We start from the raw sequence: 26,315 nt of genomic DNA on the forward strand, positions 1-26,315 counted from the left end.
AAAATATTATCTTCATTATCCTATCATCTCTACTTGTACTTGGTGTACTTGGCTTAGATCAGTACTTTTGTACTCCTCAACTGTGATAATTTGCATCAGTTAGGTGTTTTTTGGCTCAGGGGCATACAAAGATGACTTTACATCCCTTATAGAATCTGTCAAAAATACTCTCTTATCCCCTTCCCTCACTTTGTTCATAATTTCAAAAAAAAAAAAAACTTCCTATAATTTCCTTTCTCTAAAGATTATATTCCTTCAAAATTTTTACACACATTTAGCAAACTCTATATCGTTGTATTTAAATTCTGATTTTTCCCTATCATCAGGCAACAGTTACTAGCCATTTGTATGTACCAAAATAATTCCTGTAATTTAAAATCAGCCATGGAGGGTTTTTTTTTCTTGCAGCGATAACACTCATAAAATTTTTGAACTCTTTTTTTTTTTTGTACAATAATTTCTTGTCCCTTCCCTCTTCCCGCACTTCTTTATGAATATTGGCCAATATTGCCTCCCCCCCCCCATGGACATGACTGAGGATTGACAATTAATACTGCTGTGCCAAAGGAAAAGCATATATAATTGGACTTTGCTCCGTAATCAAATTAATAAATTTCGTTTTCCTGATTGGTTCGTATATTACCTTGGACTACTTCGAGAAACATGAGAGAGAAAACGACCACTAACGATGAGATGCAAATAGAATACCGATAATGTGATGCTAAAACGTATTTTTAATTAAATTTTCGGCAAAGATTAAAGAACGTTTTTTCATTTTTCTTCGCACATTTATGTAAGATGGATAGTTATTATTCTTTAAATCTTCTCAAAAACTGAAAGAAAAAATTGGCCTATTATTAATAACCTTAATTATATCATTACATGAGAAAAAAGCATCATGTATGCTTATTACAATTATTTTATGAAATAGATACATTGAAAAGGCAACTGCGAGATTATTCTTGAAGAATATTTTAAAATTTATCTCAATTTTCAATAAATTAGTTCCTTTAAGATATATAGATAGATATTTATATACTTGTTATTTATATATATCAAGATATATTTTTGTTTCAGATCCTTGTAGTGTTGGCGATATGCAGGCACAATGCTCTAGTAAAGGACAAACATGTTACATTGGCGCCAAAGATAGAACTGGAGATTGTAGATGCCCACCGTCATTCACCTATGATACAGGAAAACAATCATGTGAAATTAGCAGTAAGTAGTTTCATGATACCTGTTAAAGGGTGCCTATCTACATACACTCACTAATTTGATATATTCCCCTATGTATATTATAACTAGGAATTCAAATAACTCCAAACAAATCGTGTCTTTAAAATTAAACTACGTTTATATATTCTGTATGTTTTCTATAGATAAGTACGCTATTTTAATAGCATAGGATCTCTGAATCGATTTTCGCTGATGGTGACTTTGCGTTTCACTCTAATCAATTCAAATAAATGCTCATGATTTTGCAAATTGTTGATATTGAATAATCAATTTTGATTAAAAACGCTCAGCTTGTTCTTTTCTCCTTCTTCGAAAACAGACTTTTATGCAGAATAAGATGAAATATTTATTCATCCTCGGATCAGAGTTAAACAGGGTGAGCCACTGCATGCGTAATGAGTACAGTGACTCGACAGATGATCGGTAAAAGGACGCTAAAAACGTGTTTGTAAAAACGTAAAGTAACTTTAAAATGTAAAGTTTGAATTTTACAATAAAAATATAATATTGTTTCGGAAATAATTCCGTTAAAATCGACGGGTTCGCTGTAATGGGTATATGGTGACACAACCACCAAACTTCAATGACAAGTAGCCTTGTTTATTAAGCTGAGATGCAGACGACAAAATGCAGTCTAGACGCAGATAAGCTTTACACAGCAGCACACTCATAACGAGCAGCATACCACAGATAGTAATCAGTAGTAAACAACAATCACAACTCACAAAGCGACCAGGCAGAATGAAGGAGAAAGAGGGAATCTAAGTAACTATTCATTAAAGTCTCTCCAAATGCCTGCTATTCTTCTTCTCTGGCTCCTCGCTTTAGCTGTACCCAGTTGCCGACTCACGACTATGCGCTACACCACACACGATTCGATGCGGCTTCAATACTTGTCTCCAAAACTCGGCGAAGGGTACCAATTCTCAGTCCATTCATTGCTCGAGCTCCACTCAACACTTGCGCTTCGCTGGACTGATTCAACTCATTCGTCGTTGATTCACTATAAGACTGACTTCTACTGGCGATAGTCGGCCCTTTATAGCTCCCGAAGCAGGACACAGAAGGCTCACGAAGAATTAAGCATAACTCGCCTCTTATTGGTCCCATCGCCAAAATTCACGAATATTCAATTATCATCTATTTTATCGCCAAGTCCGGGTGTCATTAATCCAGCATCCGATCAGGCTCCAATTGAGCAGACAGTAAAACTGTTTTTCGTTCGATGGAACTAACTGTGCTAGGAAGCAACATTACAGATTCGTAGCAATATTCAATACTAATAATTTTCAAAATTACGATGCACGTCTTTTTTATTGCTTAGAGATTAAAAAACAAGCTTTTTGGCAGTGAAACAGATTTGGCTCAGATTATTTGGCAGCATCGGAACATACAAAATATATAAAATTTATTTTCTCAAAATTGGCAGCAAAGTTACATCGTTTAAACAAAGTTATTCCTATAAGTTAATATCTAGTCATAGTCTACATAGGTGATGAAAATACATAGAACCGCTGAAGGAATATTGATAAATCTCGTTGAAATATAAAGTGCTGCAATTTATATGATTTTTAATGGGGGCCTCAATAATGGACTAATTCATTTAGCTTATGTATACGCATGAGAGAGAATGCGTGAGAGAAAATTTAAAGTTATTTGGATACAATTTGGAAATATAATACAAATATAGATTTCTTTTAATATTTAAAATCTATAAAGCTCCTTCTTTGTTGATTTGCTTTAACAATTGATAACTATTAAATATAAACAAAAAATTTAATCAATGAAAACATCAATTCCGAGGAAATGTTTTAAACTATAAAAAGGAATGTGTGTAGAAATATTGTATAATACAAGAAAGGTGTCAATTAAATAGAACAAGATAGTTTTGTACAAGAAAATATTGAGCTACCGTAATAATATTTTTTTAAAACAAAGAACTGTTTTTAAGATCAACATTAGAATCTTCTTTAGAAGTGAATTATCAATTGTTCCTTTTTCAGACAAAGAAAACTAGTGTTAAATGATTTGATTAACATTAATTAGAAGGGTTATATTTAAAACAAGGAGTTTTTGAGATCCAAAGTTCTCAGTTTCATTATACAGGGTGTTTATAAAGTCCCGGACCCATTTTGATGTTTAATAACTCATAAAATAATGAAGATATAAACAAACTTATGGCATTTATTGATGGAATAACTCATATATTTTCCTTTTCAGGTTTGAATATTTTTACTTTTGTAAATATCGTCTGCGTGTGTGGTTAATTTCAGATAATTTCATTTTCCACTCTAAATATCTGTACTTTTCTAAATATCGTCTGCTTATTAATTGCATTTTTCTCTCTTTTGTTTTTGGCAACTATTGCAGTGTTATGTTTACTTTTGATGTGTTTGTTCTATGTAGTACTTTTGTATGTGATGTTTTATTCGAGCGGATATTAAGGAGAATGCATACACCAGAAGAGAAAGCACAGATTTTATGGTGGTTCATAGAAACGAAATCGATAGTGCAAGCACAGAGAAATTTCAGAAGAATTTACCAAAAAGATCCTCCATCCAAAAACAGCATCTTGCGGTGGAAAAAGAATTTTCTAGAAATTGGAAGTATCGCAGATAAGAAACGTTCCGGACGTCCTTGCGAGGAGGATTGGGTGAGGAGGTCCAATTCCTTGGCCACCCAGATCACCTGACATAACGTCGCTGGACTTTTTCCTTTGGGGATTTGTAAAAGACAACGTTTTCAGGAGGAGAGTGTCGAACATTGATGACCTAAAAGCCAGAATTACAACCGCAATAGGCTCTGTTGATGCCGACATGCTTGCCGCTACCTGGCGTGAAATTGACTATCGACTTGATATTCTCCGTGCGACGAAGGGGGCACACGTGGAAGTTCATTGACAAGGGTCATGAAACTTTTTGAGTCTATTTAACCATTTATGTTATTAATTTTAATCTATCTTTATTATTTTATGAGTTATTAAACATCAAAATGGGTCCGGGACTAAATAAACACCCTGTATATAAAGGAACTGGTATAGCGAGGAAAAGACTTCTAAAGCATTGACGTCACTAAAAATACTTACCGAAAGGTTTAAAATCTTTACCTCACATTATGAGACTTTGAGACATTATTCACGGAATATTACGCACATATTATGAGACATTTAAGTCTCAAAATTTTGTTTTATATTTCAAATGCAAAGATTCATGACTCTTTTTAAAAATAAGAATTCATTATTTGAAATGTAAACGTTTACTAAAGATCTTCGGCAAAGATTTCCAAGTATTTTTTTTTTAATTTTCTTTGTTTAATTGCCTGTAAAAAGCAATTTTGTTATTTTTTTAGGTGCTGACACATTTATGATCCCTGGCTTACCAGTCTTGAAAAAGAGGTATGAAATTGGTGAGAATAATATCAATAAAGTGAAACTGAGCCAAGACGTTATTATTGCTGTAAGTATACAAAACATGAATATACTATAATAAATAGAACAATTGTTTAAAAAAACTATTCACTGAAAACCCTACTCATCCATACAGAACGTGTCCTATTTTAACAAAATGGATTAACTGCCTTCCCTGCTTGGAGCAACAGTTAATGCTTTTAGTCAATTTATGTGAAAAGCAGGTTCCAATATCTTTGAAATCCTTAAATTTATTGGCATTTCTTATTTGTACAAGAGTGTCTAGAATTTTCAAAGATAAACAGTCAAACCAGAGAATTACAAACTAAACATGAAATAATGAGTGGAAACTATATGTGAACGACTTATTCACATTGTCTGCAATAATAGAAGAGCTACACAACTCAAGATGATTGTAAGGCATGTCTATACGCTCTATAAGACGGATATTAAAAAACATGAGTTTTAATAGAATCCTCGATTTTTCATGTAAAATCCAAAAGAATGACTTTTGTAGAGTAGAAAAGAACTGAAACAGACCAACTGGTAATATCCGTTCATATCTCTGAGCTTCACTAACTAACCTAATAAAATTAATAGATGTTAGAAAATTAATAATAATTTTCTTACCAAAGTTTTGTGTTTCTTTTCAATATTTCGAAGAATTTATGTGTAAAAGGATATATATACGTTGTCATCAAAAATTTGAGCAGATCCAATGCCTTATTAGTACTTTGTAACAAGTTGTTCCAAGTATCTGGGGTGCTATGGGTTATTGTATTTCACTATATGGCGAAATTCATTACATAAACTTCACTTACAATAACTGGTACTAAAATTCTATATGAAGTTTAGACCAAAAGGTGTTTATTTCCTTCAAACACCTATTGACTGTTTATCCTGCCTATAAAACTTAATAAAAATCCTTGCTGCCTGCACTTGATTTTTTCACAAATCTAATCTTAAAAATTAATTTTGCGAATTCTGATTCTGAAGTTTCAATTCCTGCTGAAAGTTCTATCACAATTGATATTGTTTTAAAATGGCAATAAATATAATTTTTGGTGAGTTCTGCAAATAGCATTAATTCTACTGGCCTATTGGTACTATTAATTACTTCTACTACTACTACTATTAGTTTTGCAGCAATACAATCTGCATCTCTTATTTCACCTTCCAACCTGTCTGATTTTGTAAGATTAAAAGAAAGAAAGCAATAGAAAAAGGAAGGTTAAGAAAGTCCTTAAAAAGAGAGTAAACTAATTAGGATATAAAATGAAGTGCGGAAAATCTCTCCACTTAAAAATTAGAAAAATCATTCTTGCTGTATATACAAGCTATTGACGGCGAGAATGATTTTTTTAATAATTTTTCCTATTGCCTTCTTTCTTTTAATCTTACAAAATCAGATGGGTGGGAAAGTGAAAGAAGAGATGTATTTGTAGTTGTAGATGTATTTGTAGATTTAAATAAGAGATGTTTTTGTAGATTGTAGATGTATTTGTAGATTTAAATAAGAGATGTTTTTGTAGATTGTAGATGTATTTGTAGATTTAAATAAGAGATGTTTTTGTAGATTGTATTGCTACAGAACCAGTAATAGTAGTAGAACTAAGTAATAGTACCAGTAGGTTAGTAGAATAAATGCCTTTATATACAGACGATTAATATGCAAGTTGAAATGGGTAAGAGTCATTTGATGAATCCAATCCAATCCAATCCAATCCAATCCAATCCAATCCAATCCAATCCAATCCAATCCAATCCAATCCAATCCAATCCAATCCAATCCAATCCAATCCAATCCAATCCAATCCAATCCAATCCAATCCAATCCAATCCAATCCAATCCAATCCAATCCAATCCAATCCAATCCAATCGTCAAACTTATTTCGGCTTAATTCTCATCAATTAGCAAACAAATTTTAAAATAACGATTTTCTTTATTTCCTTATCTTTTATCTTACTTTTTGACTCTTAAAGAAACTACATGCACCGTAATACTTTAGATTCAGCTTCGTAATGTCATACGAATTGTGAAAAATACTTTAAAACTATTTTTTCAAACGCATTTGTGCTCTTTGAATTTGCATTGAATTTCAAATTGTAATCTTGAAATTGTTTTCTTTATTTTTGTATTTCCAAATGTGACCCTAATTTTTTTTTCATTTTATTTATGAAATTTTATTAATTGCCTTTGCGCCTTGATATCAGCAAACCAAATTAAAGGAATCCTGAATTTTTTTTATCTTAAACAAGAAAAAAACTATCTTTTTTTTATCAATGCAGGACTCGTTTCCTTTCGGGTCATGTATTTATTCTTAGTTTTCAAACTAAGATTTTATGTTAACTTATTCTACATTAGAAGCCTAGATAGCGTCTTTGAATTTATTCTCTAGATTCAAGTCCCATTTACGAAATTACACTCGAGCATTTTGCCTTGAATCTCAAAATGTTTTATCATTTTCAAATGGCCAGAAAGATATTTGAGCCGGCATAATTTTTTCAAGCTTTTCTTACTACACTAGGGGAAAATTTTTTGATTTCTAAGAAATTAAAATGGAATATGGTCATACAAATGATGGAACTTCGGTGAAATTATTCATTGAACAGTGATATACATTATATAGGCAAAATATTCCTCTTTTCAAACATTTATTTTTTATAATGGAATGGATGAAATCTGGAGACATTTTATACCCCAACGATTTAAATTTTTTTAAGGTAATCAATTGCTGTGTCGAGAGAATTATTATTTTTTTCTTTTTGAACACAGACAAGTACATATTGATGGAATTGAATCATTAATATCTCTCGAATCTTTCATCTCAGTTAATTTTTCGGTCCTCTAATAACCCCACAGACAGTTTCATAGCTCCTTGCAATTACATCACTTTATACGAATTAGGTTGGTACAGCAAATGGCATGATATTAAGTGTAAGTTGTTTAAAATTAAAATTTTTGTGCAGTCACACATTAATGGGATTTTAATTCTTATTTCCTTTCTTTTTCAGATGATGCAAGTTTATGATAAGCTGGAGTTTGCTCAACTTTACAATTATAAGTAAGCTCGTTCAACAAAATGCTTATATTATAGTAGTATATTGTTGCTGTATATTCCAATCACAGGAATAGTAGTATATTGTTGCTGTATATTCCAATCACAGGAATAGTAGTATATTGTTGCTGTATATTCCAATCACAGGAATAGTAGTATATTGTTGCTGTATATTCCAATCACAGGAATAGTAGTATAAATATAATTTTCCAATCATAGGAGTAGTAGAAATAAATATCATTTTCCATTGCTTAATTCGAAGAAAGATATTTATTCAGGGTTAGACTGTTGACGTTAGCTGTTTCTATTATTAAAGCGCTTTTAAGATCAACACTTGATTCTTTAGTTACCTAAACAGTCTAATCAAATGGTAGATTCTGCTTTTGGAATATGTTACGCTAATAATAAATTTATATTTCATAGAATATTTGAAATCGATATTTAATCCAAGTTATTCTTATATCGCATTTTTAAATCTATGCTCGATGTCAATTTAATTTACATATCTAAAAATATAGTAATTCTACATATATAAATGTAAGTACCTTGGGCTAGCATTATGTGAGGACCGATCAAAACAATAACTAAAAATTTGAAATCCTTTCATTAAGCAAAAATATCAATCCAATGAAATAGTTAAGGAGAAGAAGATAAAGTCTCCCTTTCTTTGATTAACGTCTTATAATTTTACACTCAGGTGTCGTCCTCGTTACCTGACCATGGTTCAAAATTACGAGGTCTATCCCAAAATAGCGCTAGTTTTGCTTTAAACTGGATGTTCATTTAGCTAAACTAAACTAAACTACAATTTTACAATTCAGCGGCTTTTAAAATAAGTTTTTGTAATCCCCCACTAAATCGCACGCATAAGAAATTTTAATGTCTATATTCCAAAACGAAATATTCACACCTCTCTATTAAAATTTCTCCATATATATACTGGTTTATGTAACATCGTAAAATTATTAGACGACTAATTGCAAATATTGACTATAGTTTTACTTTCAATATATTTAAAACTAGCCCTTTTTGGCTATCAGCTGGTTCGAGACGGAATTATTAGGAAATTATTGCTATGAGAAATTATAATTCAACCTTTTGTGCGTAATTTAGTCTTAATGTTTTTCTCAGTATTTTGAAATTTAAAATTTTGGTAATCATGCAATTTGTAAAATTTAAAAGCCTTAAACAATGACATTCGTTATGCCATACATTACTCTAATTTTCTAGGTTTCACCTAAAATATAACTTAATTGAAAAGAAAATCAATAAATTTTAAATAATCTCATGCTATAATGTTTGTAAAAAATATAAGAATAGAAAAAAGAATGATTCAACTTTATAGTTTTGTATGTACTATATGGTGTGTGTGTGTGTGTGTGTGTGTGTGTGTGTGTGTGTGTGTGTGTGTGTGTGTGTGTGTGTGTGTGTGTGTGTGTGTGTGTGTGTGTGTGTGTGTATACACTAGGAATTTTCCAGGTGTGGTGACATACCTGGGAAATCCAACGAGTTGAAAACTGTGTTGGATAATTTACAGCTTCGTTAGCATCGCAAACTGTATCGATCGATTTGTATGATACCAAGTCGCCTGGCAACGACTACTGTATCTTAAAGTTTAAATCGTCGACGTCTACATTTTTTGCTGCCAAAATGGCTTTTTCCGCCAGCCACGCATGATTTATGTATTGTGTGCGTGCATCGGAAAATATGCGGTCAATGAGAGCATTTTGCGAATCAACGGCAGTGCAGATACTAGTGGGCAATTTTATGCATCCAGTATTTTCATAGACAGCAACTTTTCCATCACCGATATCTAACAATTGGTCCAAGAATGTGTCAGCAGATCGATCTTGTAGCATTTGGACGCATGTTTATTTTTAGCTGGACTTTTTCAACATTACGCCACAGTGGCGAGGATTTCAAGCAAGTGTTGATCTCATCACCTTACGTTGAATGTGGAATGACGGGATAGGGACACCCTAATTACCTAGCGTTATGAAATATACTTTACGGCCTATTCTCATACCTACCAAATACACATAAAAAGTTTCATAAAAATTGGTCGAGCCGTTTCGGAGGAGTACGAACACAAACACCGTGACACGAGATTTTTATGTATTATAGATAGATAGATATAGATATAGATCTATGTAATACAAAATATATTTTGTTTGTATTAGATGATTTACTTAATACATCATAAGATTATTCAATAAAAATGTCTCAAACTATTTATAAGCAAGCAAAATATCAAGCTAAAAGCGTTATAATTTGTTTTTATACAAACAATTAAATAACAGGAAAGACCAACAGTATTTAAAAATAAGTGAGCTTTAAAAAAATCTTCCTCGTTGCTTACTTCTGAAGTTAATCTTTGACTATAATTACTAAAATATTCAAAAATATTGTCATATATATTTGCTTTAAACACAGCCTGATATATATAAAAAAATAAGTCTTTAATTTTCATATTTTAACCATCAACAATGAAGAAAGAAAACAAATATAATTAATATTTAAAATTAATTGAAATTAAAAATTCCACTCCAAGATGAATATTTCCACTTTCCTAAGTATAATGCGCGAAATTTGAAAGATGAGAATCTAATGGATTCTCCTGTAGAGCGCCCATATACACACACACAAATAAAGTATCTGTTACTATTCATTGAATAAGAAATAGAACATAAAAATACATAAATCTCATGGTTTAAAATTAAAATAAAATCCAAATTCTAAATTTTTTAGTCGCCTTCAATTCAAAGAGGGGTAGGGCTACATCTCCACTGGATAAAGGACCTTGTAAGCATGGACAAAATTAATTAACTCGTTAATTAGAATTTCGTTTAAAATTTCTGTAAAAAAGCCTTTTTGTCTCATTATCGAATTCTAAGGAACAGCTGAATAAATAAAAAATACAGAATAAATTAGTTTCTGATTTATTTAATTAGTGACTTACAAAAATAACATCTACTTTATTTTTAAGGATAAATTATTAAGAACAAGTTAATGCAAATTATTATTTAAAGAAATTTTATGCTAATCCTCACAGTGTCCTTTCAGGATTCTTGATCGAAAATATCTTTTCCTTTGGTTTTTAAAAGGTATCTAATGCAAGCATTACGCACATACTTATTCGTTTGATATTTTTAACTTTATATTTTAATTTTATCGTTTTTAACTTTATAGTTTAAATTAACTTTATTGTTATAGTTTGCTTATAATACCTCTACTTTTAAGTATCATATTCCCTTAAGGTGGCATGGTACCTCAAAATTTATTTTTATTTTTAATGTTTAAAATTATATTTTACTTTTATTTTATGTAAAATAGTACTCTAAAACTGACCCCTAAATTTTTTTTGAAATAATTTAAAGTTTTTCAAAAAATTTTGTAACTGTCAACAATACTTAATTTTTTATAATTTTTCATTGTAAAAAACACAAAAAAATCCGAAAAATGCAAAAATTCTAACTTCAGATCTTTATACAAAAAATTACTATTCACCTCAAAGCTAATTCCGTACTAAGGTCTATAAAACAAATATTTCTGATCATTCACAAAAAATTTCATACCCCTACTTCCATTTTTCGAACGCCTTAGGCTTTCGAAATGTAGCATATAAGCAAAAACATAATATAAAATTTATCCAATTTCCTTGTGACTTTTACAAAATGTGATTCAAATTATTTTGTTTAAAGTTAAAAAATTCGAAAATTTATTGAAACAAAATATTATATTTGCATATTGAAGATGTAACAAAAACTAACAAAAGTTCAAAACTTCACAAATCTTTATCATAACACCTTTAAAAAATTAATACACATACCAAAAATTGATTGATTTTATTTGTATATATATGTCTGCTATTCTGCTTGCTATTCTTGCTATTTTGCTTGATCGATGTAGTTGTAACTTTTGAGCATTCACTCATTCACTCCAAATGGCACTGTGGAGAGTCTCGTTGGAGTTTTGTGTCATGCATCGAATACACCGTTCTAATTGCTCATTTGATGCAAGCTTTTGGTAAATTGGCAATGTTTTGCCAAATGGGCTTCTTTGACAGGTGTTTGAATCTGAAAAGCGGGCGTGGCAACATTATTTACTCTCTTGCCATGCAACAAAAATTCTTGAATAACATAATCTATACTTATAATAAAGCTCAATGTGTGTGTGTGTGTGTGTGTGTGTTGGCGCTCTACAGGCCAGACCATTTGACCTACAGCTACCAAATTTGGTACATGTATACCTTGGAGGTTGGGAATGTACACCTGGGGTTCCTTTTTTCGAATTTTTAATTAGAATTTTAATTATTAATTAAAAACTAACTTTCCCGAAAAAAAATCTTCCATTTTCTCCACCGCCAACTTTTCCGCCGAAAAAATCTTCCATTTTCCGCACCGCCAAATGAGAAAGGCTTCGATTTTTTTTTTCTCCCAACAGTAATGAGGCTAGGGTTAAAATTTTTCGGCGGATTATTTCAATCGATTCCGTTTATTTTCTTAATGTTTGATGCATTTAAAATTCAACATTGTTAATTAATCGATCTTTCAGATGCATTGTGAAGTACTTTTGAATTAAAATAAAACAGAATAAAGGAAATTAAAAATTTCTAATCCGCATAGCGTTACCCCAACTGGCGTAGAAAAAATCACGTATTTGCGTTACGTAACTGGGGAAGAAAATTCATGCATGCGCATTCTGTTCTGATTGTTGCCATGACAACCGTTATCAATGGATGATTTAAATTATTTTTGAGTTAGTCGCATGCTTTTGTAAGTAAATTGTATTTATGTTAGTTATATATTTTTTGTATATGCTTATAGTTTTAAGTACATCGTTTTTTAAGTAGTTTATTTTAAAACCTGTTTTCGACCGTTTATTTTAAACGATTCGTTTTATTTTCTTAGTGTTTGATGCATTTAAATTTAAACATTGTTAATTAATCGATCTGCTCATAATGAATCTAAGAAAATTTTGTTGACAAACTCTTGAGATATTACATAAATTAAAAAAGATATTCTTTAGTGCCCATAAAGTTTAAACGCTGAGTGACTCTATTTTCAGTAATCAGATTATAAAAAAAATGCTTTGTTTCAGTAAAAAATATTATTATATTAATTGAAGATTAATTCTTTCCACTTTAATTTAAAGCATAAATTCTACGGGTGCTAACAGAAAATGAGAGATACATATTACGTTATGACTGAAGGCCTTTTTAATATTATGAGTGAATTATATGACTATCAAAATTTGAAGTTTTAAAATATTTTGCTGAAAAATCTATTAAAGTTGGAATTGCATAAAATATTTAATTATTAAAATTTTAACGAACATTAAGATTGGCGAACCGGCTGGTCGCCAAAGGCGTCTAGTAAAAAATAAAGCTATGTCTCTGAACTTTTACCACATTTAGAAAGACTCAATTTATCATATGAGCCAATAAAAAAAATTGATTTTTTTTAATGATTTTTCGAGTACCATGCCGCCTTAAATGTTTGTCATATATTGAAACGGCATTATAAATAATAGTTTTTAAATTATAAAATATCTTATGCCATTATTGTATGAGAATCATTGTAAACATTGAATATATATATAGAGTGAGATGTGAAATTAATGAAAAATGTCTTTTTCTTTAACAAGGGTGGAGAAAGACATTATACGGTGCGATGTCTGGCTACAATTTAAACCTCAACCCTCAGACAAATTTAATGCCACCTTGGAAGTTAAACGCTGGTTAAGTCAGTTAAAAGAAATAAAAAAGAATCTTCTTCTACCACCTAATCTTTTGATGAGCAGCGACATCGTGAAAGGTAAAAAATTTTCAAATGTTTTGCTATATAGAGTGTACAAAAGCTAAACAGAAATGATGTAAAAAAAAATGCAGTTTTTACCTAACCGCATGAAAGGGTCTGAAGAGGTCATTGAAACATTTATCTAAGAGTACAGTTGCAAGTTTGACATTAGCATAAACTTTAATTTTGAATCAATATATTTCAACATTCGATTGTTTGAAATTCAACCTTTTTCTATCAATCAGATTTCAATCATTGTTGTTTTAATGAATTTGCATCATTTTTCACTTTAGCTCTTCGAACATGTTTTGACATTTTAAGATAATAACATTAAAAAGATTTTTTAAGTCAATTCCTATTTAGGTCAACAAAGAAAAAATTTATTTCAGTTATTTTTTATTAAATAATTATCCTTTAATATTTTATATAATTTTTTCCAGCGATCTACACGCTTCGCCACTGACGGTATTTATTCCTAAATTTATATCCTGCTAAATATCTTATATGAGAGAAATTTTTTGAACTGAATAAGCTATATCAGAAGTCCATAAAAAGGTCATATCCACTGATATGTCCTTCATTGATGCAAGTTCTTTTTTATTATTATTAATTTTAAAATAATGTTAAAAACGAAAATGATTTATTATTCAATATGACACTATCGTGCTGCCATCTATTGGTCGGTTTTTTTCTCCCATAAAAAACTAAAATTAATTAATTAAATTTAATTAAAGAATTAATATTTGAAAAAACTGTATTAACATCAAGTGTCATCCCCTACAAGTTTAAAAAATGTATTTGAACTTGAGTGGATGAATAAAAAATATTTTATTATCGATTGAAAATCTCAATAAGATATATAAATATATATAGGGAGAGTGTGAACTAATAGTAGGAATTGAAAAATATATCTATATTTCAAATATTTATTCATTTTAAGGCTTGTGTTTTAATTTTTGTTTTTTGTCCGTACTATTCGCTCTCGGATTTAAAAATCTATTGCGCTTTTACGAATGCGTCAGGATATGTTTATTTAGTCAAAATCGGGGTGAGAGGAAACATGGAAAGAGGAGAAATTTATATTTAACAATAACATTAACTTGGATTATACGCTTTATTTAACAGGCGTAAAAAGTGCAAGTAACTCTTTATATTGTCTGAAAAAGATACTAATTCGCAATAAAATACTTTCGAGCAATTTTTATTTACAGGAAGAGGTCTAAATATTAAATTATGATGAATAAAAGGAAGATTTCTTTTTTAAATTTAGTAATTCACTTTTTTACAAAAAAAAATATTTTTAGGGTAAAAAAATAGGGTAAATATAATATAAAATAATTTTTCCAACTAGTTCTGAAAGTTTGTTGCCACTTATACTGACCATATAAGCTATCAATGCGCAATTTTGAGTTGCAATAAAATAGTATGATCTGAAACTACCCAAACTCTTGCATTTACATGGAAAAAGAGAGAACTAAAAGTAACTAATGCGGTGGAAATCAGGGTTAAAGAATGAAGTAGAATTCGGAAATGCGCTCATCCTCACATCTTCTCACCTCTTAGCCAGGTGGAATCGTTTGAAAGTGGTGTTACATAAGCATGTTGCCCCGCCTCTCACTTGTAACGCCCTCTAGCGGTATATGTAAAAAACGATCAGTCTTTGTAACATCATCGACGTAGCAGCACGACGAAAGGCAAAGCTCAAAACAACTCCCGAAAGCGGAGAAACAGAATGCAGAAGTTCAATAATAATGACGGACCTTTTTTGTATTTTAAAAATTTTATTGTTTTATTGTTTTTTTGTTATTATTGTTATTGTTTTTATTGTTTTATTTTGTTTCAATAACAATCGATGCTATTATTTTTACATTTTAATTCTGTTCTTTCACATGCCCATAGTGAGTTCATCTTTTACAAAATGAAACTCGCAGACGTAAATTGCAAATACCATTAATGATGTCGAATCAAAAATATCAAAAGAATCGAGCAATTTAAAAAAAAAATTAATTCACGTATGCATAGTTTGTTAAAATTTAATTTTTTTTTTTGTCTAAAATTAAATCATTAACTCTAAAATCATAACTCTTTTGGGAACACTATTTTTGTCAACATTTGAAGGTTTTTGTTAGATAAATCGTAAATGAAATACTGCATTTAAACCTTCGTAACATTAAATTTTCAAGAAAAATTTTTTCACTTCTTTTGTCTGAACTTGGTAAGATATTTTTCCTCGCCTCCCTTCCTAGTTTCCTTTCAAATCAATAACAGTTTCTACATCCGTAAGTAGTCATCTTTAATATTTCAGACTGTTATTAAGTTAATTTTAAATTCATTTCAAATATCCTTTAGCCGTGGAAGAAGAGAAACTCACGCTTTGCACCCCCACTGTGCTGCAAGATGTCTGCGGTAGAGGTTCCACCTGTGATGAGAAGAAAGGGTGCTCATGCGAAGCCGGTTATAAAGAAATACAATCCACCATCAAAACATCAGTGGGCAAACGTCTTGTAAGATGCGAAGGTAAGAATGGAGCCAGAATTTCAACAATGATATCCAAAAAAATGATGTTTAGATGTATCCTCTTTTTTTTCTTTAGCGCCGCTTTGTTGATATTGCTGCAATGAATACATAAGATTTAATATAAATTTTTAAGCAGAATACTGATTTTCTCTCAAAGGCAGGTTATTGCATTAATATGGTCTCACTAAACGAAAATCTAAGAAAAAATATATTGCAGCTGTAATATAAGTTTTTCTGCTTTTGTATTCCGTCTGGCAGCTGGACTAAAATGTCCATTTTTATTAATTAATAGTTTCTCGTTCATGCACGGATGAAATCACATTAAAAAATCTGAATGCACTGTATTAAAAGCATCCCATTGACCTGTGATAAGAAGGACCTATATAACAAATAACTTAATGGGTCGTTATTCGCTACAATGAGCGCAATGGTCCCTTTCTTAGCGGATATGGCTAAGATGTGACGGTAATCTTATAATATCCCTTTCTGCAGCTGTTTAAAAAAATAGCACCTCGGCTGCTACAGTTTGTCTGAAAGTCATCACGTCTCCCCTCTTTTCGTTTGCATAAAATGCTCTTGCATTGCATCTGGCTGTAGATGGAGCTGCCGTATTTGGACCTTGAAGTGAATATTGATTATAATCGAGATTTATAAAGAAAAACTCAAAAGTAGATATTATTTCAAAAAACACTGGCATTTTAATTTATTCATTCCTTTTGAAAACCAAAACAACAAACTCTTAATTCTATATGAAGTTCGTCTCTAATCCATATAACATTTCCCTTCTCATTGGGGAAAAGTTTACATTATCTAATATCTTCCATGCGATTCTATAATAATTTTATGCTGTGTACTTTCAAACATTAGTGCTATTTCAGAATTATTTTGATTCTTTTCTTATAGTTATTGATGAATGCCTTGAAGGGTCCCATAAATGATTCTTTTCTTATAGATGTTGATGAATGCCTTGAAGGGTCCCATAAATGATTCTATTCTTATAGATATTGATGAATGCCTTGAAGGGTCCCATAAATGATTCTATTCTTATAGATATTGATGAATGCCTTGAAGGGTCCCATAAATGATTCTTTTCTTATAGATATTGATGAATGCCTTGAAGGGTCCCATAAATGATTCTACTCTTATAGATATTGATGAATGCCTTGAAGGGTCCCATAAATGATTCTTTTCTTATAGATATTGATGAATGCCTTGAAGGGTCCCATAAATGATTCTTTTCTTATAGATATTGATGAATGCCTTGAAGGGTCCCATAAATGATTCTTTTCTTATAGATATTGATGAATGCCTTGAAGGGTCCCATAAATGTCCAGCCAATTCTAAGTGCATTAATACCCTTGGAGACTATTTCTGTAAATGCAATTCTGGTTTTAAGAAGGCGAAGGGTGAAGCTGATGCTTTGGACAAGGAGGCATGCGTTGGTAAGAAATTGTGTTTGAATTTACTTAATATAAATATAGCCCTTTTTCTCGCTTTCTTTATTGAAATCTCAAATTTATCTGTAGTATCCTTCCTTGAGAATTCATTTATTGTTTGTTTTATTTTTATGTCTTTTGCAACTATTTAATTTGCTTTATATTTCACTTTAACTAATACCTTTGATACTTGCTTGCACAGAAGCATATAGCGAAGGCACTTATTTTAATTAAATTCTTCTCGTGTTGTAATTTTGTTATATTTTATGTTGTTAATTACACTACTTCGTAAAAGTCTTTGCTCAAAGGCTATTTTGATGAAACTATGGCAACATTTCAGATATTTATCTTTATCACGTGACGTAGCGGTTTTTAATAGGAAATTTTAGTTTTTCTGATAATCAATCGTAAACATGTCTTGACAACCACAAATGGCGTTCAAATTGGAAATGCGTACAGTGATTTGATTCTTATGGGCGAAAAGGTGTAACTGCATTAAAATTTATCGCCAATTGCTTTGAATATATGGTGAAAAGGCAATGCCACGTTAAGCTATTGCGAAATGGTTAAACATGTTTTTTAATCGATGTACAGATATTGATGAAGGAAGACCATCAACAGCAACAAATTCTGAAATCGTTGCTGGTGTGAATGAATACATTCTTGCAAACAGACGCTTAACAATAGATGAAATCACAAGCGAACCAGATATTTCTCATGGAAGTGTGCATAAAATTTTTGCCGATCAACTTAAATTTCATAAAGTTTATGCTCGATGGGTGTCTTGTCTATTGACGGAGGAATATAAAGGGAAGCATTTTGAAAGTCCATTTGAATTTCTGCAACGTTACCTAAAGGAAAAATGTGTTTTTGGACAAAATTGTAACCGTTGATGAGACTTGGATTCCCCACTTCCCACCTGAAACGAAACACATCTCCCTCGAGTGGAAACATTCCACTTCCCCAGCTGGAAAAAAATGTTTAGCTGTTCAATCTGCTGGGAAGATGATAATGACGCTGTTTTTCGACAGAAAAGGTTCGGCGCATATAAAGTTCATGACGAAAGTTGTCACAATTAATGCTTTCTCTTATTGTGAAACACTAAAACGATTGCGACAATCACTTAAAAATCAACGGATAGGTAAACGGTGGAAAGGTATTGTGCTATTGCATGATAATGAAAGACCGCGTGTAGCAAAACAAATGAGCGGACTTCTAAAAAAGTAGGAAGTGTAGGATCATCCTCTTTATAGCCCAAACCTTTCACCTAGTGATTTCCTTGTTTTTGGTCCCATGAAAGAAAAACTTTCAACACGACGATACCACTCGGATGACGAGGCGAAAACTGCAATCCAAGAATTTTTATTGGGTATTGAAAAGGCATTTAGCAGAAGGCATTGAAAGATTACCATCTCGCCTCGACAAATACTTAAATGAGGTAATTACGGGGATTTTGAATGGAATTTAAATTAGATAATTACTTTGAATAAATTAATTAAAAATGAAGCCAAATTCTGGTATATATTTTTGATAACTTCCGGAAATATTATCAATAAAAGCTTGTACACTAAATTAAAATTCAAAAATTATCTCCTTAATAATATAAGTTCAATTAATACAGAATTTTCTTTAATTTTGCCAATTTAAAAAATATTTTTATTTAATAGTTTTTATTATTGTAATAAAATTTAAACTCTTATCCTTTGTCCACCAATCGCTCAATCATGTGTTTCTGTTCTACAATTGAATGCTAAGAAACTAAGATTCTATTTAATTTTGGTATTATTTGGCAATGTTTTAAAGAAAATTTACTTTCATATTTTATTTTATCATTTTTATACCATCCTTCTAAGATATTTCGAATTATATCCAGCTAAGGTGAATAATTTTATTTGAGATTTCAGACCTGGATTATACATTTACAAACGATGAGTAGGGTATTATTAGTTTTCTAATAACAAGTAAATCACCCTGTGTGAACCTTTCATTAATGAAAAAAATGAATGTGAAATCAGATTGTTGATAATCATCCAAACAATTGTTTATTTCTTAAATACTGATAGAAATTTCAAAATAATTTGAAAAGTAATGAATTTGAATAGAGATTAATAGAATTTTTAAAAAGCATTTAAAAAAAAAGAAAAAAAGAAAATGTCGTTTTAAAAAAAAGAATTTTTAAAACAACATTTCAATAATATGATTCTATCCTTTGCTTACTTAATCAATAAAATTTTGGATGTGCATGTTTCTATATGAAGGAAATATAAGTTTCATAATACAAAAAAAATATTGATTTTACACATACCTATACAATTTAACCTTCAAAATTGTCATCTACAAAATCTTTTCATTTCTACTTTCATAAAGGGTGTCAAAAATGAACGTAAGATTTGAATTTGCAACCATTCGTCCAGTAAAGTGTTGGCAACCATTTGACAGCTGATAGTTTAGTGTTAGTAAAAATGGAGCGTTATACGATAGAACAATGTATTTAGGTAAGATTTGAATTAAATAAAAAGACAGCTTTTATCATTAAACTGTTATATTTTTATTGAATCGTAAAGTACACAGGATAGGATTATGTATGGAATAACACATGGGGCAAATGGCTTCCACGGTTTTGATGGCACTTAGAAACTCTTTTGTTGAAATTTTCCTTGACCATTTTGCATAAATGTGGCTGAATTTCATTGATGCAGCGTTGAATTTCCTCCTTCAATGCACGCGGGCTTGTAGGCTAACTGGCATAGATCTTTGATTTCAAACAGCCCCATAAAAAGAAATCCAATGGTGTTAAATCGCACGATCTAGGGGGGCCAATTTTCAAATTTTCGTACTGTGGCCGTCTGTCTTTCATTGTTTTTAAAATATTGTTCAACAATAAAAACACGTTATTCTAAAATATGACACTCCATTTTTACTAACTCTAAACTATCAGTTGTCAATTGGTTTTTTTTAATTGCGTTGCCAAACTTTACTGAACGAATGGTGGCAAATAAAAATCTTGAGTTAATTTTGGAACACCCTTTATTTTAGGAGTCATTGCTTACATTTTATTTCTAATAAATATTCTTTCATTGATTTTTAACATTATTGGATTTTCAGCCATCATTTCATTCTGCTTTCGACTATCATTTGACTGCTTTCAGTCATCCCTCTTTGACGTTATTTCTTCTTTACTCTTTAGATTAATGCATATAATTCTTCGGCTTGTGCGAACTACATTTTTGGATTTCCAACCAAATATAGGTTTATGCGATAAACATTAGTGGGTGTCCACCTATCATTTCTCTGTGCTTTCAATCATCAGTTTTCGTAGTAGTATTTCTTTTTCACTCCCTTTATTAATATATAAAAACATTTTCAGGTTTGTGCGACCCAAACCCTTGTAATAAAGGCTCTTGTCAAGTTACTAAAGAATTTGCAGTTGAATGCAAGTAAGTGTAATTCTATCGTTATTTCTCTTTGTTCTCATTGTACATGATACAACATTTTTCAACAAACTGTCAGTAAATATTGGATTAATAATAATATTGGAAAATTGATAAATATTGTAAATATTGGAAAATTGAGTTGGATTGCATGGTTGTTTAATATGGGTAGAATCATGTGCTGTATACTGATACTCTTGAAATCATTCATGAAAGTCATTGTCGATTTGAAAAGTTTTATTGCCTCTCGTTTTATATATTTTTGGATATATTAAATAGATTAGATTTAGTTTTCTTTTTCCTTATTCTGTTCTATGTGACTTTAACTGTTCACTGCTAAACCGGTCACGAAAATTATATATTGGTGCGCTGCTTTTGGGCCGATTTATATTTGAAAAGTGGGATGAAATTTCGTATCACCAAGGATGTCCTTCAAGGAGAAATGTCAGCAATTCATATTCGACGATGACGACTTGTTTTTCCACCCTGGCTAGTTTCACAAGTTTACGGAAAGAATTGGGTATTAAATTAGTACCTGTACAAATTTTCAAAATAAAATTTTAAAATTATTTTAAATCTTTTTTTTTATTTATTAAATTCTGCATTGATTTGAATAACCTCATAAATTAAAATTTTTCAGAAACTCCTTTGCTAAATTTAATTTTGTAGCTCAGTTGGGGATTATATCAGTCAATTAGTGAATCTATTGTGCCTCATCATAATGATAATAAGGACTCATAATGATAATGAGGATTGAATAAGGATAATAAGGAAAATGACTACTCATAATGATAATGAGGATTGAATAAGGATAATAAGGAAAATGACTGCTCATAATGATAATGAGGATTGAATAAGGATAATAAGGAAAATGACTGCTCATAATGATAATGAGGATTGAAAGAGGCGGATAAGTCCACCACACCATATGTAAAAAAAGAAAAAAAACATTTATATACAATTGTATTTGCATTTGGCAACCATCAAGTGTCAGAGCATTAATAAACTTATTCATAGCCTTATTTGATACATTCCACTGCATTGCTGCTTTTACAGTTCCAATCTAATCAATGAATGAAACAAAGATTATTTAATGTGTTGTGTTAGGATATGTTCCGATCAGCTCAGCATAGCAACAAATATGAGAGTATCTTGCGTCTATGCATTCTGTTGGCTGCTTTCATATTCAATATTCTTTGTTACGGTTGAGTTCTAAGTATGCATTTTATTGGATCCATTAAAAATCTATGATAAGTATTTGTTTTAATTTTCACATTTATTTATGATTTTTTTCTTTCGCCTTTAAACATGGAATAATGAAAAGACGTTCATTCTCTCCTCGTTGAACTCGACTGGCTGACTTTTGAGGTCAAATTTCATATACTTGCAGTGTGATAAACAAAGGCGGTCCCTTTGTCTTTGCTGCTGCTCCACTATGTAAATTTTGCAGGAGCATGAATAGCTTTCAGACATTTCTTAAGTGCGAAAAGCATATGATATCGAAAATAGTTTTGTCTATTTGACATTCCATTTCAATCATTTAAATACACAAAGAATAATAAAATTTAAAAAATTAAAACACATTAGTTTGGATGGCATAAAACATCTTGCTAATGTTTATTTTTTTTTTTTTTCATTTTTGCATAAATTTTTAAATTAAAAAAAGATGGGTTGAGTTGTTTTTTGTACGATAATATACAAATAAGTACAAACATACAGAATATAAATATTCCTTACATATTCATTAACAAGCACCATGGAATGATACCATGTTAGGTCTCTTCTCCAGTGCATTAATTAAATCGTGTAAGCATATACGTGTAATCCGCAGTGAATTCGATTGGAATATTTTAATCGTTAATTATTCTCCAATAAATTATAAAGAATACTTTTGTTATAAGAGTATTCATTTCATGGAATGTTAATGTTAATGTTGGCAAACTCCGTTTTAATAAAGACACCAGATTTACCAAACTCCAATGCGATATGTTCTAGAACTCGGCTTTGCAATTTAGGATATTTTCTCATGAAAGGCAGATGATATGGATTACGGATTCGGTCACAATTAAAAATCATAGACTATGAAATAGGTGAGGCATTAAAAATATGAAAACTTAGAGGAAGAGACAAATAATCAGACGCCATTAGATAGATTTCTCTCTGATACAGAATCATTCATAGTATTTGTACAAGAATGTTCATACTCTATGTTAATAAATATTTGGAAAAAAAAACATTCAACTGATACAAAAAATTTTAAAATGAGGGCCGGGATAGCCTGGTTGGTAGAGCGTTGGATTTGTGTCTTTTAGGTTGCGAGTTCGAACCCCGCCGGCCGAAGATTCCCTGCGTGCTTGGTGGCTGACGCCCGTATAAATCTGTAGTGGTCGCAATGTCCTCCATGTCGAGAGTAATACCACTGGGGGTACTGAATCAGGGATGCTTGTTCTCTTATTCAGGTCTAAATTACGATCTGTGGATGAGTGAATGAAGTCCGCCCCGTAAAAAGAGCTGTAACGTGCGTGCAACTAAACCGTCCTCTTGGCCCTAGATGGTGCTACTATAAAAACAAGAGACACTCCCCCACCGGCTTAAAATCGCTGTCTTCGTAACAGCGCACTTGTCCATGACAAGTGCCATAAGAAACAACAAACAACTTTTAAAATTAAGTCTCAATAAAATTTCCTTTAATTTAATACTGGCTATTTATTTATTAGAAAAAAAAATCGGGATATTGAAATGTTTTTTTTTTCAAACCAAAATAAACCAGGAGGACATAAATCAGATCTGATCACATTCAATTCAACAAAAATACTAAACTACTAAAAAGTTTTACTCATTCGACTTCAAATTCGATTAATCATTAATGAGTTTAATTCTTTTGAATGTATCTAACCATTAGCATGTTTATGATAATATTTAATAATATATCTTTACACATTAATATTGAATGTCGTTTTTCTTATTGTTTTTAACAGATGTCAAGTAGGTTACACTGGATCTTTTTGTAAGGATGAAGATGTTAACTTAGCAAGTAAGTTCGTTTTGTTTTTAAATTAATAATAAGGAATTCCATTAAATCCATATAATAAGTATATATTTTTGTATATTTACAATACGAATAAGTATACATATAATCATAAGTATAATTTAATGGAAAATATAATTATATATTTTCCATTAAATCCATATAAAACACTTATATATTTTTAAACATTGATGCCACTTTTTTCTGTGTTAATTTTTAGAGAAACATGGGGTTATAATTTTCTTCAAGTGAGAAATATGCTACCCTTATTTGTTTAAAGAATAATTTTGTTTCCATTTCTAGTTGGAAATAAAATTGAATTTTATTTGAAGAAAAAATAAAATGATCTGGTATGAATATAAGCAAAATAAATCGTTTGTTAAAGCTTTAATGAATTAGGATGACGGAGAAAATAAATACAAAATTGAAAAAAAATTCTTTATAGACTTTACAAATATTAATGATAAATTTACTTTTATTTATGTTTCTTACCCATGATTTAATAATTTGATTATGTATTAATTTTTGTACTTTTTGTTATCAGATTTTGTATTAATTATCTAAGAATAGTTAAAAGAGATTTTTTTTAAAAAAAGTAAGAGATAATAATATAAGTTTGAAAAATATAAGTGCCGAGGTAAAGGCATTAATGGTAAATTGAATACGCAAGAAAAACCTATGTATTTCTAAAATATGTTAGGAAACTTAAAATCTAAAGCAATTTTAGAATCAGAAAAATTATCTCACACAATTTGTATTTTAATTGCAGAGGCAAGTAAAGCAACTAAAGTCGTTGGTGCAGTCCTAGGAACAATTCTCGCTATCGTTATAATTCTGATTATAGTTTACATCGTAAGGTAAGAAATACTCTATATATTTTACAATATATGAATATAGCATGTAATTTATATATTATTACATGCTATATTCATTATGAAACCTTAACTTATGTTTTAAATTTTTGATATTCCAAAATATTTTTATTTCAATGAAATTTAATCTACACTTTCTTTTATAAAAATCATTACATATAATAAATTTAATTCTTATCTTATCTTGCATATATATATTTAATACTTTTTAGTCTTGGATGGCTTTTTTCTAACATTATAGGACAAGTTTATATATTTTTAATAACAATAAAATTGCAACTTATTGTAGAATTTTATATCATATGATTGCCAATACACATTCAAAAGCATACACAGTAAATGCTCTTAGATGTTAGCTAACTAATCCAAATAGTTTTGTAATACACCAGTATAAAACTATTAAATTTGGCAGATGGTTGTAAAATTCTATCGGCATTGACTTTAAACTTCATTATTTTTTGTTTTTTTTCAATCTGTTATCTGTTTTTTATTTGTAAAATGTTCATTTTTTAAAGGAAATTTATAAAGTATTATATATTCTTTAAGGAGATATTTTCGAATCAAGAACTTGTGAAGAGCATGATTGTACTTTTTTTCTTATTAGATTTTCAGAAACCAATTTCAAGATACTTATTATGAATATAGCTATTTTTACTATGTTTTGTCGAATGAATTTTAATAGACTCAAATACTTTTAAAAAAAATTTAATTTCATTGCTGCACAGTAAACAATCTGTTAAGAAAATTTTTCAATTTTACAAAATAAACTAAACACATTCGAACTCGAAATCCGTAACCGTATAGTTAATTTCCGATTGTATTATTTCGTATATTTGTAGGTAATGAGTCACATTATGGAATACATTTTGGCGATATTGAACGATTTCTCGTCAAGCAGAGCAAGAAACGAAGAAGTGAAATAATATTACTTTTACAATGAAACAACTTTTAAATGTGTGTGTATATTTTTATGAGGTTATAATTCGGATGTAAAAAAGTCTTGATTCAATTTTAGCTGCAAATTCTTTGGACAATTCAATGAGCATTTCTTAAATGCAACGATCTTTTAATGATTTCAAAAGATATCGAATGACTGAAACAAAAAATATTTTGCATATGGTAAATGTGTCTGCGTAACAGTGATTTATATATTTTTTTCATATTATGGTAATGCTTTTAATGTGTGTGTCTGTGAATACATTTTGTAATGTCTTTTGCTATCTGCAATCAATTTTTGTCCGTAAAAGTGCTACTCATTTTCCTTTTTTAATTAGATCTGCTTCTTATTTTCTTCGCTACAAAATCATCACAAACTCGAAACTTTCTGTTTGAAATCCAACTGTTTCTCATTTTTTTTCTGGGATTTCCCTCCCCTGATTAAAATATGATTTATCTTATGGTATTCTATAGAAATTATTCGCTTTGATAATTAAACCGGTAGCACAAAATACTAATGGTATTATAAATTAAATTTAATATCACTTACAAATGTTGTGATTTTTTCCACAAAATACGTTTTAAATTTAAA

General features: G+C 30.2%; 1 protein-coding gene across 1 annotated transcript in view; it reads left to right on the plus strand.

Moving 5' to 3' along the window:
* Positions 1–26,315, plus strand: part of LOC129974994 (fibrillin-2-like) — a 124,278-nt gene that overhangs the window by 93,940 nt on the left and 4,023 nt on the right. Inside the window, exons 31-39 of the mRNA XM_056087843.1 lie at positions 1,078–1,221; positions 4,588–4,694; positions 7,662–7,711; positions 13,352–13,521; positions 15,853–16,020; positions 17,316–17,462; positions 20,824–20,893; positions 23,866–23,921; positions 24,685–24,772. Coding sequence (XP_055943818.1) covers positions 1,078–1,221; positions 4,588–4,694; positions 7,662–7,711; positions 13,352–13,521; positions 15,853–16,020; positions 17,316–17,462; positions 20,824–20,893; positions 23,866–23,921; positions 24,685–24,772 — 1,000 coding nt within the window. The remainder of the gene's footprint in view (positions 1–1,077; positions 1,222–4,587; positions 4,695–7,661; positions 7,712–13,351; positions 13,522–15,852; positions 16,021–17,315; positions 17,463–20,823; positions 20,894–23,865; positions 23,922–24,684; positions 24,773–26,315) is intronic.

This window comes from Argiope bruennichi, chromosome 7 (assembly GCF_947563725.1).
Source record: "Argiope bruennichi chromosome 7, qqArgBrue1.1, whole genome shotgun sequence".
Lineage (NCBI taxonomy): Eukaryota > Metazoa > Arthropoda > Arachnida > Araneae > Araneidae > Argiope > Argiope bruennichi.